General features: G+C 44.7%; 1 protein-coding gene across 1 annotated transcript in view; it reads left to right on the forward strand.

The window, feature by feature from the left end:
- Nucleotides 1-18,258, forward strand: part of CTR9 (CTR9 homolog, Paf1/RNA polymerase II complex component) — a 1,518,941-nt gene that overhangs the window by 1,325,102 nt on the left and 175,581 nt on the right. The window contains exon 23 of the mRNA XM_044059132.1: nucleotides 16,904-17,015. Within this exon, the coding sequence (XP_043915067.1) occupies nucleotides 16,904-17,015 (112 nt within the window). The remainder of the gene's footprint in view (nucleotides 1-16,903; nucleotides 17,016-18,258) is intronic.

The raw sequence follows: 18,258 nt of genomic DNA on the forward strand, positions 1-18,258 counted from the left end.
CAAAATCAAAGGGCAGAGGCACAACTGCAAATTTCAAAGCTCATAAGCATGCGAGCTATTCAAGAGGTTCCTACTCACCAACAAGGTCAAGGTTTTTATTCAAGACTTTTCCTGGTACCAAGGAAAGGAACCGACTGGAGACCCATTTTGGACTTATCCACCCTAAACACATTTCTAATCGTACCAAAATTCAAGATGCTCACATTACAGCAGCTTCTTCCCATGCTGGGCAAGGAGTTCTGGCTGGTAACATTGGACCTCAAGGAGGCATACCTGCATGTCCCAATCAGACAAAGCTGCAGAAGATACCTCAGATTTCTTGCAGGTTCAATCCACTATCAATTCTCTGCATTGCCCTTTGGCTTATCTACTGCCCAGAGTATTCACAAAGTGCCTGGCATCAGTGATTGCCTACTGCAGACTTCAAGGGATACAAATTTACCCTTATCTGGACGACTGCCTGATCCAAGCCGACAGCAAGAACATACTTCTGGAACATCTGGCATATGTGACACGGTTACTGCTTTCTCTGGGATATACAATCAACAAAGAGAAATCAAGGCTAACACCATCCCAGAAAATAACTTTCCTGGGTGCCAACTTGGACACAAACACTCAGATGGCCTACCTTACACCAGAAAAACAAGGGCAACTATATCAGTACTTCAAAATACTAGCAAAAAGTACCAGGCTTACTGCAAGGAAAATCCTGCAGGCTCTGGGATTCTTGGCATCTTGCATTCTATTAACCCCATTTGCAAAGCTGCATACGAGGAAGCTTCAATGGTACCTAAAAAACCTATGGTCTCAACACAGTCACAGTTTGGAAACAATAATACCAATAATTCCATGTTTGCAAAAGGAATTTCTATTGTGGGCCCAAGCATGTCAAGCAAACAAAGGCCTCCCATTCTGCAAGCCTCAAGCAAAACAAGTCATAACCACAGACGCCTCAGACTACGCCTGGGGGGCGCACATGACGAACAGGTGCATTCAGGGCAAATGGTCCCAAAAAGAAAATCACCTTCACATCAATCAAAAAGAAATGCTAGCAGTAATAAATGCAATTACAGCTTTCAAGGACTTCCTGCATCCAGGACAATTACTGATAAGAACAGACAACACCACGGTAATGTGGTACATAAACAAACAAGGAGGAACACATTCATACCCCTTGTGCAGACTAGCCATGACTCTTTGGAACTTGGCTCTGGAAAGACAAATCGAACTTCAAGCACAGTACTTGCTAGGATTGGAAAACACACTGGCAGACAATCTAAGCAGAAAAATGACAGATCCACACGAATGGAAGTTACATCCTCAGGTGTTTGCAGAAATAATCCAAGCATGGGGGAGGCCAGACATAGATCTTTTTGCCTCCCACAGGAATCATCAATTGGAAAAGTTTTGTTCAAAGACCTTTCACCCAAAGGCCTGGAGAGTGGACGCCCTTTCATTCAGTTGGACAGCATGGACAGTTTACGCATTCCCACCTCTGCCTCTTCTGCCCAAGGTGCATTTGAAAGCAAGAACAGACAAACCGAAGATGATACTGATTGCTCCAGATTGGACAAGGCAACACTGGTACCCACTCCTGAGGAGCCTAACACATACTCCTCCCTGGTCCCTGCCTCTAATGCCTCTTCTGCTGACTCAGCACAGCTACAAAACTCTTCACAGTCAGCTGAAAACACTCAATCTCGCTGCATGGAAAATTCCTTAACACCACAACGGAACCTACTCTCCAAGGAGGTACAGGATATCATTTTGGAGGCCAGAAGGCCAGCTACTAGAAAACAAAACACGAACAATGTCCCAAAAAAACAGCTAGGAAAAAAGTTAGCAGAAGCACAAGTAGCCAATAAACTTCTTCATACGAATCCCAAAAATGTTGTAGTCATAGAAAACTTCTCCTTTAGTAAAATACTTTTAATGTCAAGCCAAAGTTGAAATACACGGAAGAAATAACATTCAGTAGAAGTAGAATCCAACGTTAAAAAAGAAATAAATCAAGCGCTTTCACCCGTACCTATGACGGGCTTTCTTGAAGCCCGTCATAGGTGAAAGCTGATTTATTTCTTTAACGCTGATCTACTTCTACTGAATGTTATTTCTTCCGTGTATTTCAACTTTGGCTTGACATTAAAAGTATTTTACTAAAGGAGAAGTTTTCTATGACTACAACATTTTTGGGATTCGTATGAAGAAGTTTATTGGCTACTTGTGCTTCTGCTAACTTTTTTCCCAGCTACTAGAAAAGCTTACTCCGCAAAATGGAAGCGGTTTTGCTCTTGGAATGAGAAAAAAGGCCAGGACCATAGACAACTGAACTTGCCTCCGGTATTACAGTACCTAGCGGAGCTGTTGAACAGTGGACTTTCTTTTTCTTCCATAAAAATCCATGCCTCAGCCATCTCTGCAGATTTCAACACGGATCCTCCTTTATTTTCTCACCCACTCTTACGACAGTTCCTCAGAGGGGCTAAGAATATAAGACCACCAAGGAAACAACCAATACCAGCCTGGGATCTTAATTACATACTAGAAAAATTAACATTGCCTCCTTTTGAACCAGCTGCCTCAACAGATTTGCAATATTTGTCCTGGAAGACAGCCTTCCTTCTGGCCATCACTTCAGCTCGTAGGGTTTCTGAACTTCAGGCCCTCATGGTGGTGCAGCCCTTTCTCATTTTCCATCAGGACAGGGTTTCCCTTCGTACCAACCCATCATTTATGCCTAAAGTGGTATCCAGGGTAGCTTTAAATCAAGCCATACACCTACCCACCTTTTACCCCAATCCTCAAAACAAAGGGGAAAGGCTGCTACACTCCTTAGACATCCATAGGTAGCTTCGTTATTATTTGGACAGAACAAAGTCCTTCAGGAAATCAGAACAACTCTTTGTGTCCTATGCTGTAGGGGCTCAAGGAAAGCCAGTTACAAAACAGACTATTTCAAAGTGGATAGGCCACTGCATACGGTTTTGTTACTCCTATCATGGGAAATCTGTTCCTGCAGGTATCAGATCACACTCCACCAGGGCCACAGCTACCTCTACAGCCTTCCTCAGAGGAGTTCCTACCAAAATATTTTGGAGGCAGCCACTTGGAGTTCTGTACATACCTTCACAAAACACTACCATCTGCCTTTATATTCCAGAACAAGAGCAGGCTTTGCCACTGCTGTTTTGCAGGGCATTCTGGCTCAACCCAGTTCCTCCTAGTACCTACCACCCAGTGCATAGCTTTGGGATTCTACCCATCTGTGATTACTGCAGCTGTATGCACGATGAACATAGTACAGTTTTGTACCTACCATAAATGTAGATGTTTGAGTGCTAATACAGCTGCAGTACAGGTTTCCCTCCCTCCTTCCCCACTTGGTAAAGGCATGAGGCCTAGCGACCTCTTCATACTACCTGACTGGGTTATCCGGCTATGTTTTATTTGCTTGCTACCACTGATTTTGGATTATATTGCATTGCTTGTATATGTATATAAGCACTATTTAGGTATTGCCTTCCTTCTGGGGGCACCTGACATCTGGGGCAAGAAAGACTGAAGAACATGGCGTCGGCTGTGTCTTATATACTCTGGCCTCACTGACGTCAGAAGAGAAAGTGACAACAACCGACGCCGGACCAAGACTTTGGAATTCGGCCGACCGAGGGACCGCCTGACGGCAGAGAACCCATCTGTGATTACTGCAGCTGTATTAGCACTCGAACATCTACATTTATGGTAGGTACAAAACTGTACTTTTTAAACAACGTTGGTTTCAACTTTATATTCCTCAGCTGTGGTCTGTTCGTTTTTTAATATTGTTTCTGTGGCTCAAGAGGTGAAGACCGAGCGTTAACCCAGTTACAGACCATTTCAATCTACAAGGAGAGATTCCTGTATGCCTTCCCTCTGATCCAGAGAGTCCTACTGAAAATTCAGCAGGACTCACCAAAAATCTTGCTGGTGACCCCCTATTGTCCAAGGCAGCACTTGTTCCCCCTACTTCATCTATCCAAGGGCAGTCACCACAAGTTACCCCCCTCAGTGTATCTGATCACACAGCACCAGGGGATACAGATTTCACTCACAGTGGAGATCCCTACACCTCTCCCTGTGGCTGATAGGATTCTGATTCCCTTCAATCACCTGTACAACGAGGACGTGCTCTCAGTCCTGCAGGAGGCTAGGAAACCAAACGCAAGGAAATTTCATCTCTCTAAATGGAGAAGGCTTTCGATCTGGTGTCACAAAAGACAGACAGAGCTCCTGGACAGTGACCTGCCTCTAATCCTGTCTTAAACTGTGTGAACTGCTGAAGACACGCTTGTACTCTTCCTTAAAAGCACACCTGTTTTCCATTTCTGCCTTCCTGCCTATGGAGCCCCCCACTAGCTTCCAGACTTCCAGCCAAACTATTCCTAAAGGGTGTTTTAAACTTAAGACCCCTCCAGAAGACCAACTTCTCCTCCCTGAGATCTTCACTATGTGCTGGAAAAACTCACTCTGCCACCCTTTGAAACAGCTGGCAGGGCTGACTTGGAATTCTGCATTTTGAAAACAGTACTGACATCAGCCAGGAGGGTCTTGGAGCTCCAACCCCTTATGGCTAACCCACCCTTACTAGTTTTCCATATGGACAGGGTCACCCTCAGGATTAATCCTTCTTTCACCCCAAGGTAGTCAATGACCTCTCCCTAAATCAGGCTATTCACCTGCCTACCTTCTTTCCAAACCCTCAGGGAGACAGTGAGAGTCCTTCACTCCCTAGATGTACACAGGCAACTTTGTTTATATTTGCATAAGACCAAGCTTATACGCAAATCAGACCAGCTGTTTGTTTCCTTCCACCCCAGGGCTCTGGGGAAAGCTGTGGGAAAACAAACCATTTCTTCCTGGATTGCTACGGCAATCTCCTTTTGTTACTCACACCATGGAAAGACACTAACGGGAAACGTCAGAATCCATTCCACAAAAGCCATTGCTTCCTCTGGAGCCTTCCTTAAAGGTCTAGATACTAACTCCATCCTGGAGGCAGCTACCTGGTCCTCTGTGCACACCTTCACTAGACACTATTAAGCTGGACCACATCTCCAGAACCAGAGCAGGATTTGCCAAGGCTATCCTGCATGGATTCCTGGAATCCTCATCCAGACCACCACCCAGCCAGCAGTGAGCTTTTGTACTCACCCACTTGTGAATACTTAGAAGGAAATAGGAAAGTTGTGTAAAATCTTACCATAACCATAGATGTTCTCCTCTTCCATGTTGCAGTATTCCTTCCCTCCATCCCCGTGATGTTCTTCATGTTTCACTGTTACAGTCATTACATTTGGGTAATCTGCTGGCAGGTTGCCCTCAGTCGGCCTGAATAACAAAGTGTCCTGTGTCGGTTGCTGTTTCCTCTTCCATGACGTCAGGTGTATAAAACATGCAGCCGATGCCATTTTAATCAGTCTTTCTTGCCGTGCGGTGCCTGAAGCAGAAGCTCAGTCGGCCGACTCCTGAAATTTTCGTTTTCGAGTTTCAGAACCGAAGTCTTCAAACTAAAGCCAAGTACCCCATTAGGGAAACTTTTTCTTGCTCCTTACCGATGCCAGTAACAGTTAATAGCTGTATTACTTGTGGGAAGCAAATACCTAATAAGGATTTTCATTTGTACTGTATTCCTTGTCTAGGCCCTGATCACAACGTGCCTTGCTGTCGGTTTTGTGCTAAATTTAACCAACACACTATTAAGCGTTGATTCAAGATTTAACTATCCTGAATTGTCGTCTGTTAGTAATCCAACTACCGGAGTTCACAAAAAACGCAAGGAAAAAGACAGAGACAGACTGTCGAGGTCCAAAACTGATGACGAAGCTTCTCCTAAGCCAGTCGCCGGTTCGCCAGTACTCAGTGAGGCGCTTTCGCAGCCCCTGATGTCCGCTACTTTTGAGTCGCAGGCCTCTACCAAGAGATTCTGCAAGTATTGAACCCACAGATGTCTCTCCCTTGGATGGGTCCGGAGCCGCTGAGCAGGCACCGGCTTCTGAGGGTGTTTTCAGGCCTCAACATTTGTATATTAAACTGACGCCATCATCAAAAACAAGGCCAAAACCTACTTCTATGTCTAAAAACCCAACTCATTAGCCACGTGCTCAGGCTCCTATGTCTAAAAAACAAATGATCAAAATGGCTGAGGATTTAATTACCTTGATCAGGGATTCCCAACCCCCCCCCCCCCCCCCCCTGCTAAGAGGCCTAGGCAAGGCACTGATTATGAATCTTCAGATCAGGTTTCCATTTCTTCTGATTCCTCTTTTGATCAGGAATTTTCTATCCCACCTTATAAGGACTCTGATGCAGAAGAATCCATCCCTTCTACTTCTCCTCCTGAGGATTACTCTTTTGGAGAGACTTTGCATAATTTAAGGAACATTTTCATTGGGAGAGTCAGGACTTCTCAGAATCCAAAAAGAGGCATAGGGATTTTCTTCTTCTTCCTCAGCATAGGCCTCTGGCTATACCTCTTGTATTAGACATTGTGGATGATGTTTTCTCAGAATCAAGCATGGCTCCTGATTCCCTGCCTCCGGCTCCTAGTAAGCCAGACAGATATTACAGGGTCCCTGACTCCCACAAATTTCTTTTCAAAAATCCTGCTGCTGACCTTGAAACTATTTCTCAGGGTCCCAAGGGTGTTAAGGCTTCTACAGCCAAAAATCCTACCCCTTCAGATAGAGACTCCAGGGTGCTGGATAGATTGGGGTAAGAAGGTCTATACGTCTGCAACCTTGGCAATCAGGGCTTTAAACTGCCAGTTTCATATGCTTAAATATCAACAGCATGTTATGGGTCTACTGAAACAGAAATGATGTTGATTTCTGATTGTGTGTAAAGTAAGGAGTTACAGGATTTATTGCATTCAGCAGAACAGGTTGGAAAGCATACTTTGCAATGTGGATGTTCATCGTGTTACCCTGCTGCAGTCATCACACTTGGGTTATCCTGCCGTCAGGCGGTCCCGCAGTCAGCCTGAGTTCCAAAGTCTTGGTCCGGTGTCGGTTGCTGTCGCTTCTTCCCTGATGTCATTGCGCCAGGGGTATATAAGAGGCATCCAACTCCATTTTCTCCAGTCTTTCTTGCCACGCGGTGCCCGAAGCAGAAGCAGTTCGCAAGTGCCGGTCGGCCGACACCTGAGATTTTCGAGGCGAATTTCAGTCCGAAGTCTTCAATAAAGCTAAGTACCCCATTGGGGAACCTTTTCTTGCCTCAGTCCGATGTCAGAAAAAGTTAACAATTGCATTTCTTGTGGGAAGCAAATACCTCATAAGGACTTCCATTCTTATTGTATTCCTTGCCTAGGCCCAGACCACGACGTCACAGGTTGTCGGTTTTGTGCTAGGTTTAATAAACGAACTATCAACGACATTACTTTGGTAGGAAATTTAATTATATCATGCCATCGGAGCAGCCGACGACCGTCATGCATAAAAAAACACAAGGATAAGGACAGGCAGCCTAGGACCAAGCCAGACTTAGAGGCCTCTGCTGGGCCTGTCGCCGGTTCTCCGGTTTTCAGTGAGGTGCCTACGCAGCCCCTGACGACCGCAGAATTGGAACCCCAGATAGCTGCGGATTCTCAAGCGGAGTGTACTAGGCCGTCGCAGCCATCTTCATTAGGCCCTTCCGACACCGGAGCAGAAGGAGACCCCTTCGGTTGCAGAAGGTGTCTTCAGACCAACTACACTCACCATTAAATCTTATCCTAAGCTTAAAACTCCATTAAAACCAAAAAAGACTGTACATCAGTCTCCAGTTCAAGGCCCCATGCCTAAGAAACAGATGCTTAAGATAGCTGAAGATTTGATTACCCTAATTAGGGGTTCCCTTCCCCCTCCAGATAAAAAACCAAGACAAGAGGAGGATTATGTTTCGTCTGACCAGGTTTCAATTTCCACAGATTCTTCAGAGGAACAGCATTACGCTTTTCCCCCATATGAAGACTCTGATACTGAAGATTCTATTCCCTCAGCATCTCCCCCTGAAGACTACTCCTTTGGGGAAACTTTACATACCATGAGGGAACATTTCCACTGGGAAGGCCAGGACTACTCTGAGTCTAAGAAAAGGCTCCGAGAGTTCCTTTTACTACCTCAGCACAGACCACTTGCTATCCCTCCAGTTTTAGACATTGTGGATGATGTTTACTTGGAGTCTAGTCTAAATCCAGACTCTCTACCTCCTGCTCCAGCCAAACCAGACAGATACTACAGAGTACCTGACTCTCACAAATTTCTTGATAAAAGCCCTGTGGCTGACCCAGAAACAATTTCCCAGGGTCCCAAAGGGGCTAAAGCTTCTATGGCTAAAAATCCTGTGCCCTCTGAAAGGGATTCCAGAGCCCTAGATAGATGGGGAAAGCAGATATACACCTCAGCTACTCTGGCTATGAGAGCATTAAATTGTCAGTTTCACATGCTGAAATATCAGCAATTCCTAATTTCTCAATTAAAACAAAAAATGAGGATCTGTTGCATGCAGCTGAACAGGTGGGCAAACATACTTTACAATGTGGATTTGATTCATTGGAAGCTTCCTGTAGAGCAGCTGTTACTGGGTCTGTCATACGTAGACATGCTTGGCTAAAAGAACAAATCCTACCTGATCATGTTAAAGCTAAATTATTGGATGCACCTTTACAGCAGGATGTATTATTTGGTGTCAAAGCAGAAGAGGTTTTAAAGAAAATGGAGGATAAGGCAAAGTCTATGCAGATGGTCAAGGATTTTTTACAAGTACAACCACCTCGTTTCAGCAGAAATTGGCCAACAAAAAACTGGTCCTTTCCAGCTTCTGACAGATCACAGCGGGGCAAATACAGATGCCCAGGGGGCAGAGGTCATTCACAAGGCCCCTACAAACCTCGCCAATGGGGTACTGCTACCCAGAAAGGAGGAGAAGACAGGCCCCAAGCTAGCAGAAGACAAACACAATGACTCAACCCTCAAACTACCAAGCAAATCTCTCTTGGCAGCTCCCTTGGGAGGAAAATTAACACTTTTTGCAGACAACTGGCACATCATCACAAAAGACAAATGGGTCCTAAACATTGTCTCACAAGGATACAAATTCCACTTTCATACCTTGCCAGGGATAAAAGGAATGCCAAACGTGCCACCAAATCAATGGGCAGAGGCACAAAAACAAATTACAGCTCTCATGGACATGAGATCCATTCAACAGGTACCTACACAGGAGCAAGGACAAGGATTTTACTCAGGACACTTTCTAATCCCAAGAAAGGGCAAGGCATGGAGACCCATTCTGGATCTTTCAATTCTGAACACCTATCTGCAAGTACCAAAATTCAAGATGCTAACACTACAGCAGCTTCTTCCCATACTGGGCAAGAAGGCTTGGCTAGTAACGTTGGACCTCAAGGAGGCATACCTGCATGTCCCTATCAGACAAAATTGCAGAAGATACCTCCGCTTCATTGCAGGTTCAACCCATTATCAATTCTCTGCACTGCCCTTTGGCTTATCTACTGCACCCAGGGTCTTCACAAAATGCCTGGTACCAGTAAATGCATACTGCAGACAAAGAGGAATTCAAATATACCCATACCTGGACAACTGCCTTATTCAAGCAGAAAGCAAGGACATACTTTTAAAACATCTGGCATTTGTCAAACATCTTCTAAGTTGCCTAGGGTACACAGTAAACAAAAAGAAATCAAAACTAGTGCCCTCACAAAACATAATATTCCTGGGTGCCAGCTTGAATACAACGGCCCAGATGGCTTATCTAACGCCAGACAAGCAACAACAGCTGACTCAATACTTCAAAATAATGGCAACAAAGACCCAACTCCCTGCAAGAAAAATTCTGCAGGCCTTGGGATTCATGGCATCTTGCATACTTCTAATACCATTTGCAAAACTGCATATGAGGAAATTACAATGGTACCTGAAAATCGTATGGTCTCAGCACAGCCACAGCTTGGAAACAATGATACCACTCATTCCCTGCCTTCAACAGAATTTTTTATGGTGGGCACAGGCATGTCACCTCACCAAGGGTCAGCCTTTCACCTTACCCACAGCCAGGCAAACTATGACAGCAGATGCATCGGTCTATGCCTGGGGAGCACACATGGCAGGACAGTGCATTCAGGGCAAATGGACTACAGATCAAAGGCATGTGCATATTAACCAAAAAGAAATGCTAGCAGTACAGAATGCCCTAACAGCTTTCAAGGACCTCTTACACCCAGGACAACTAATAATAAAGACGGACAATACCACAGTAATGTGGTACATAAACAAGCAAGGGGGCACACATTCCTACCCTCTATGCAGGCAAGCAATGACCTTGTGGAACACAGCACTGTCTTATCAAGTTCAACTACAAGCACAATTCCTGCCAGGAAAGAAAAACACATTGGCAGATGACCTAAGCAGAAACATCATGGATCCCCACGAGTGGAAACTAGATCCACAAGTATTTGCAATGATAACTCAAAAATGAGGATGCCCAGACATAGATCTGTTTGCCAACCCCCAAAACTACCAACTTCAAAAATTTTGCACAAGGACATTCCACCCACAAGCTTGGAAAGTGGGCCTCTCATTCAGTTGGAAAACATTAACAGTGTATGCCTTTCCTCCACTGCCTCTTCTAGCAAAGGTACTGCTGAAAGTCAGATTAGAGAGGCCACAAATGATACTCATTGCACCAGACTGGCCACGCCAGCACTGGTATCCAATTCTAAGGAACATGGCCCACAGCCCACCATGGATTTTACCACAAATTCCTCACCTGCTCACCCAGCGAGACAATCAGATTCTACACAGCCAGCTCAAGACTTTAAACCTGGCTGCATGGCAAATTACCTAAACAACCAGCCAACACCTCTATCCAATGGATGTCATTCTGGAGGCCAGGAAGCCCAGCACCAGGAAAACCTATTCAGACAAATGGAAAAGATTTTGCGCCTGGAACCAGGCTAAAGGCCAAAATCCCCTTGATCCAAACATTCCTGAGATTCTACAATATTTAACTGAGATGTTGCACAAAGGACTTTCCTTTTCATCTGTTAAGATCCACGCCTCAGCAATTTCAGCTCATTACAACACAGATCCTCCTTTATTTTCACATCCACTCCTAAGACAGTACCTCAGAGGGGCTAAGAACATAAGACCGCCCAGGAGAGCGCCAACACCTACTTGGGATCTCAACTTTGTTCTGGAAAAGCTTACACTGCCGCCCTTTGAACCAGCTTTTTCAGCTGATTTAAAATTAGTTTCATGGAAAACTGCCCTGCTACTAGCAATAACTTCAGCTAGAAGAGTCTCAGAGCTACAGGCACTAATGGCAGTGGAGTCTTTCCTCATTTTTCATCAAGACAGAGTCTCTCTACGAACTAACCCTTCCTTTATGCCAAAGGTGGTATCCAGTGTGGCCCTAAACCAAACTATTCATTTGCCCACCTTTTTTCCAAATCCCCAGAACAAAGGAGAAAGACTCCTGCACTCTTTGGACATTCACAGGCAGTTACGTTACTACTTGGATAAAACTAAGGCTTTCAGAAAATCTGACCAGCTCTTTGTATCCTATGCTGCAGGATCACAAGGAAAAAGCTATCTCAAAACAGACCATTTCAAAATGGATAGGACATTGCATACGTTTCTGCTACACGCATCATGGGAAACCGGTACCTGCTAACATTAGGTCCCACTCCACCAGAGCTACAGCTACATCAGCAGCCTTTCTCAGAGGGGTGCCAACCAAGGATATTCTGGAAGCGGCAACTTGGAGTTCAGTGCACACCTTCACCAAGCACTATCACTTACCTCTATATTCTAAGACTAGAGCTGGTTTTGCCACTGCAGTTTTGCAGGGCCTACTAGCTTCTTCTAACCCTGTTAACTCCACCACCCTTCCTTAGCTTTGGGATTCAACCCAAGTGTGATGACTGCAGCAGGGTAATACGATGAACATAGTACAGTTTTGTACCTACCATAAATGTAGATGTTCGAGTGTTCACCCTGCTGCAGTCCAGGTTACCCTCCCTCCATCCCCTCTGAACTAGCTGGACTTATCTTCACCTTCTATCCTATACAACCTCTGTGGTGTATATGCTTGTGCCTGAAGGTATTGTTTTATTTTTATATGTACATTTTATATAGAAATATATATATATTGCCTACCTATTGGGGGCACCTGACATCTGGGGCAAGAAATACTGAAGAAAATGGCGTCGGATGCCTCTTATATACCCCGGGCGCACTGACTTCAGGGAAGAAGTGACAGCAACCGACGCCAGACCAAGACTTTGGAACTCAGGCAGACTGCGGGGACCACCTGACAGCAGGATAACCCAAGTGTGATGACTGCAGCTGGGTGAACACTCGAACATCTACATTTATGGTAGGTACAAAACTGTACTTTTTGATTCCTTGGAGGCCTCTTGCAGGGCCATCGTAACTGGATCTGTGATAAGAAGGCATGCTTGGCTCAAGGAGCAAAATCTGCCTGATCATGTTAATGCTAAATTGTTGGATGCTCCTTTACAGCAGGACAGTCTGTTTGGTAATAAGGCAGAACAGGTTTTTTCAGGTTTTAAAAAAGATGAAAGACGAAGCTAAATCTATGCAAACTGTAAAAGATTTCTTGCAACTGCAGCCACCCAGGTTCAGTAGACACTGGCCTACTAAGAAATGGTCCTTTCCAGTGTCCAACAGAGCCACTCTGGGCAAACCCAGACGCTCCAAAGGCTCCAGATTTCAGCCACAAGGGTCTTACAGATCAAAGCAATGGGGTGCCTCCACCTCCAAATCAGTAGGTAGCAAAGCACCATCCTACAGTAAACAGTCTCAGTGGCTTTCCTCTGCCATCTCCAAGCACTTATCTTTTGGCAACCCCTTTGGGGGACAACTAGCACTTCATGCTCAAAATTGGCATCTAATTACCCAGGACAAGTGGGTCTTAAATATAGTATCCCAGGGGTACAGATTTCATTTCCACACGTTGCCAATTCCAAACAGATGGCCAGATCTGCCACCAAATCAGTGGGCAGAGGCCCAGAAACAAGTCATGTCCCTCATGGATATGGGGGCCATTCAACCAGTTCCAGAAAAGGAAAAAGGACAAGGGTTTTATTCAAGACTTTTCCTGGTTCCCAGAAAAGACGAATCATGGCGTCCAGTTCTGGACTTATCCATTCTAAATACCTTTCTGGACATTCCAAAATTCAAAATGCTGACTTTACAACAGCTCCTGCCTATACTAGGCAAGAATGCCTGGTTGGTAACTCTAGACTTAAAAGAGGCATACCTGCATATCCCAATCAGGGAATCTTGCAGAAGATACCTCCACTTCAAAGCAGGCTATTTGCATTACCAGTTTTATGCACTGCCCTTTGGCTTGTCTACTGCACCCAGGGTCTTCACAAAGTGCCTGGCACCAGTAATTGCATTTTGCAGACGAAGAAACATTCAAATTTATCCATATCTGGATGATTGTCTCATTCAGGCAGAGGACAAGGACACTCTTCTTCAGCATCTGGCGTTTGTAAAAAGGCTTCTAGCATGCCTAGGATACACCATAAACGAAAATAAATCACAAATGGTACCCTCTCAAATAATTACATTCTTGGGTGCAAACTTGAATACAACTGCCCAGATGGCTTACCTCACGCCAGATGAACAAATTCAATTGACAGTATATTTCAAACAACTGGCAACAAAAGCCAGCTATCTGCTAGACAAATTCTGCAGGCTTTGGGGTTCATGACATCCTGCATTCTACTAATTCCATATGCAAGACTGCATATGAGGAAACCTCAATGGTACCTAAAAAGCTTATGGAGTCAACATTGTCACAGCCTGGAAACAACGATTCCTCTCATTCCCTGCCTGTAACAGGAGTTCCTTTGGTGGGCAGAGGCTTGTCACCAAAACAAGGCACTGTCAAGTCAGTCTACCCCCTGCCACCGAAACCCTAACTACAGACACATCAGACTATGCTTGGGGGGCCCACCTGGCAGGGGGATGCATTCAGGGCAAATGGAGCCCAAATCAAATGCATCTACATATCAACCAGAAAGAAATGCTAGAGGTACAGAATGCTGTAACAGCCTTCAAGGGCTTCCTTCATCCAGGACAACTACTGATAAAGACAGACAACACCACAGTCGTGTGGCACATAAACAAGTAGGGGGGTACCCACTCCTACCCCCTTTGCAGACTAATCATGGCCTTGTGAAACACAGCCTTGACTTACCAAATACATCTTCAAGCTCAATTCCTGCCAGGAAAGCAAAATACTCTGGCAGACGACCTAAGCAGAAATATTATGGACCCACACGAATGGAAACTGGATCCACAAATCTTCATCATGTTGGCACAAAAATGGGGGAGCCCAGACATAGATCTATTTGCCTCTCCCCAAAACTATCAGTTGGACAAATTCTGCACAAGAACTCATCACAAAAAAGCATGGAAAGTGGATGCTCTATCCTTCAGCTGGAGAAACCTATCAGTCTATGCCTTTCCCCCTCTGCCTCTACTCTCCAAGGTCTTACTAAAAGTCAGACAGGAAAAAACAAAAATGATTCTGATTGCTCCGGACTGGCCTCATCAACACTGGTACCCGTTTCTAAGGAATATGTCACACCTTCCTCCATGGTACTTGCCTCAAACACCTCATCTACTGTCTCAGCAGAACTATCAAATTCTGCATACTCAGCTCCAAACTCTGAATCTTGCAGCATGGCTAATCAATTAAATTCACCAATCACATCTCTCTGTGTGATGGTTGTCATTTTGTTGGCTAGAAGGGCTAGTACTAGAAAATCTTATGCTGATAAATGTAAGAGATTATGTGCTTGGAACAAAGCACAAGGAATAGACACAGCAAAGCCCAGTATTCCTCAGATTTTGCAATATTTAACTGAGATGCTTCACAAGGGCCTATCTTTTTTATCAGTAAAAATCCATGCCACTGCCATCTTGGCTCATTACAACACAGACCCTCCTCTCTTCTCTCATTCCCTGCTAAAGCAGTACCTGAGAGTGGCCAAAATTTTAAGGCCTCCCAGGAGAGCACTGACCCCTGCATGGGATCTCAATTTTGTGCTTGAAAAACTCACCCTACCTCCTTTTGAACCAGCTGCTACTGCGGATATAAAATTTCTTTCTTGGAAGACAGACTTTCTTTTGGCAGTCACTTCAGTTAGAAGGGTTTCAGAACTACAGGCTCTCATGGCAGTGGAGCCTTTCATTATCTTTTACCTGGACAGGGTGTCCCTCAGGACCAATCCTTCTTTTATGCCTAAGGTGGTATCCAGTGTGGCTCTTAACCAGACCATTCACCTGCCAACTTTTTTCCCAAATCTGCAGAACAAGGGGGAGCAAATTCTCCATTCATATGATGTACACAGGCAACTAAGATTCTACTTAAACAGGACAAAATCTCTAAGAAAGTCTGAGCAACTACTGGTGGCATTTGCTGCAGGAACAGAGGGGAAGGCTATATCAAAGCAGACTATTTCAAAATGGATAAGCCATTGTATTAGTTTCTGCTACTTGCACCATGGTAAACCTGTGCCCAAGGGGATCAGATCCCATTCCACCAGGGCTGCTTCTACTTCTGCAGCCTTTCTCAGAGGAGTTCCTACCAAAGACATTCTAGAAGCTGCTACTTGGAGCTCAGTTCATGCTTTCACAAAGCATTACCATTTACCTCTCTTTTCTAAATCCAGGGCAGGCTTTGTCACTGCAGTTCTGCAGGGCCTTATAGCTGCTCCTAATGCTGTTTAGTTCCATCCTCCCATCCATAGCTTTGGGATTCTACCCAAATGTAATGACTGCAACAGTGAAACCTGAAGAACGTAGTACAGTTGTGTACACTTACTATAAATGTAGATGTTCGAGTATATTCACTGTTGCAGTCCGGGTTACCCACCTGCCAGCCCCCTTTCTTCTCTATTATTATATCTATTCTTTCCTTCACTATGCTCAAAAGCCTTTGTGGTGTATTTTCTTTTAGTTGAAGGTAATTTTTTTGTGTTCTAAAGTACGTGTGTGTGTATATATATATATATATCTATATCTATAATGTATGTATATATTTTTTGCTCCCCGTTTGGGGGGCACCCGACATCTGGGGCAAGAAAAACTGATTAAAATGGCATCGGCTGCATGTTTTATACCCCTGACGACCTGACATCATGGAAGAGGAAACACCAACCAACGCAGGACCCAAGACGTTATTCAGGCTGACTGAGGGCAACCTGCCAGCAGAGTACCCAAATGTAATGACTGCAACAGTGAATACACTCGAACATCTACATTTATGGTAAGTGTACACAACTGTACTTTCTCCTTGCACTTGCTCTCCTCGGCTCCTATACAGGCTATGCCATCAGGACTGGCTCCGTCTGGGGCTTCTTGGTTCTCAGGACTGGTGCACTCAGACGTCACATTTATGGCCTACATTCTACCAACATGTCAGACATCCGACGCACTATCAGGGAATGGAAAAGCTTTGGAAACCTGGGCGATCAAGTTGATGGTAAGAAGGGGTAAAAACCCACTTGTGAATACTGCAACATGGAAGAGAAGGATATATATGGTTATGGTAAGATTTTACACAACTTTCCTTTATCAAACCATTCTCACAAATAAAGTACTTTTGGAAGGATGTACCAATGCGCCTCTCTTCTGACAGAAGGTAATAAGCTACTGGTTGAGAGGCCATTTTGAAGATCTGAAGTTGTGATAAGATGTGTAACTACCTGCATTAGTTGCACTGTTTTACATGTCCTATGGTTGCTTCCTGCATGTTGTGCTTGAATTGCTATAGGAGACTTCATTTTATTTTGTGGTGATTGTACTTTTTTTTTTTTATGAAGGCCTCCAAAGGGTGGAGAGGAAGGTGGAAGTGATGATGATGGTGAAGGTGCTCCAAAACCCAAGAGACAGCGCAAACCTAGAACTGAGAAGGAGAGGAAGAAGAAGGAAAAGGTTTGTTTTAATTCTCTTTGTACCCCTTATGTTAGCAAAGCTGCAGTCTACTATTACTTTGCACTGTATGTAGTAACGATCTTCCATTTTGATTTCAGGTATGTTTTTGATATAACATTATAATGTGTTCTTATTTTTTTTTCTTTCAAATTTTTTTCTGAATTTTGCAATACTACCATATTTACCAGAAAAAGTTAGAGAGCATAAATAGTGATGTCTTCTGCAGTGAGTAATGGTAATGAACTAGTCCTCAAAGACCCTTTGCTTAGCACAGGTCTTTCTGTCAGTATTGACTGTGTTCAGGCGTACATGCATGCAGTGCCATGTATAGAAGGGCTACCAGGTCACATTTCCCAGATATTTCTTGCCACTCATGTATTTTAGGATGATTCAAAGTGTGTCTCAAAGAAGTGTCCTCATTCAGAGCTGAAGAAATCTAACCTCTCCCCCCAAGTGTTTCTACAGTCATGTGATGGTAACAAAGACCCTTATAGTGATGTCCTTCAAGGATGCATCTGCAGTCCTAACAAATGGGTTGTCCTGTCGTCAGGCAGCCCTTCGGTCGGCCGGATTCCAAAGTCTGGGTCTGGCCTCGGCTGGTGTCGCACTTCACCCGACGTCATCTCTGCTGGTCTTCGGGTATAAAGGCATCAGCCGACGCCATTTTCCTCAGTCTTTCTTGCCGCGTGGCGCCCGAAGCAGAAGCTGTTCGCAAGTGCCGGTCGGTCAGATCCAGAGATTACTACTACCGAATACTACTTCGAAGACTTCTAAAAAGCTAAGTACCCGTTGGGGACTCTTTCTTGCCTCAGCCGATGTCAGAAAAAGTGAATAACTGTTTAACTTGTGGGAAACAAATACCTCATAAAGATTTCCACTCTTACTGCTTACCTTGTTTAGGCCCAGACCACGACGTAGCAGCCTGTTTAGCCTGTGCTTCCTTCAACCGACGAACGCTTAGGCGTCGGTCGGAGTTTGCTGAACAGTTTTTCGGCTCAGATTTTGCGTACATTATGCCGTCGGATCCTCCGACTTCACAAATTGTTAAGAAACGCAAAGAAAAAGACCGACACTCGCGGTCCGCGGTTTTGGCCGAAACCACGGTTAAGCAAACCGCGAGTGTCTCGGTTTCGGCTGAAACCGAGCAAACGGGTCAATCTTCAGCCGAATCCATGACTACTACCGAGGCTCCTGCTACCCTAGTTGAATCGGCCTCTGAAGTTTTGCCTATTAATGTGGTTCC

This window comes from Protopterus annectens, chromosome 17.part0, assembly GCF_019279795.1.
Source record: "Protopterus annectens isolate FY-2018-M chromosome 17.part0, PAN1.0, whole genome shotgun sequence".
Lineage (NCBI taxonomy): Eukaryota > Metazoa > Chordata > Ceratodontiformes > Protopteridae > Protopterus > Protopterus annectens.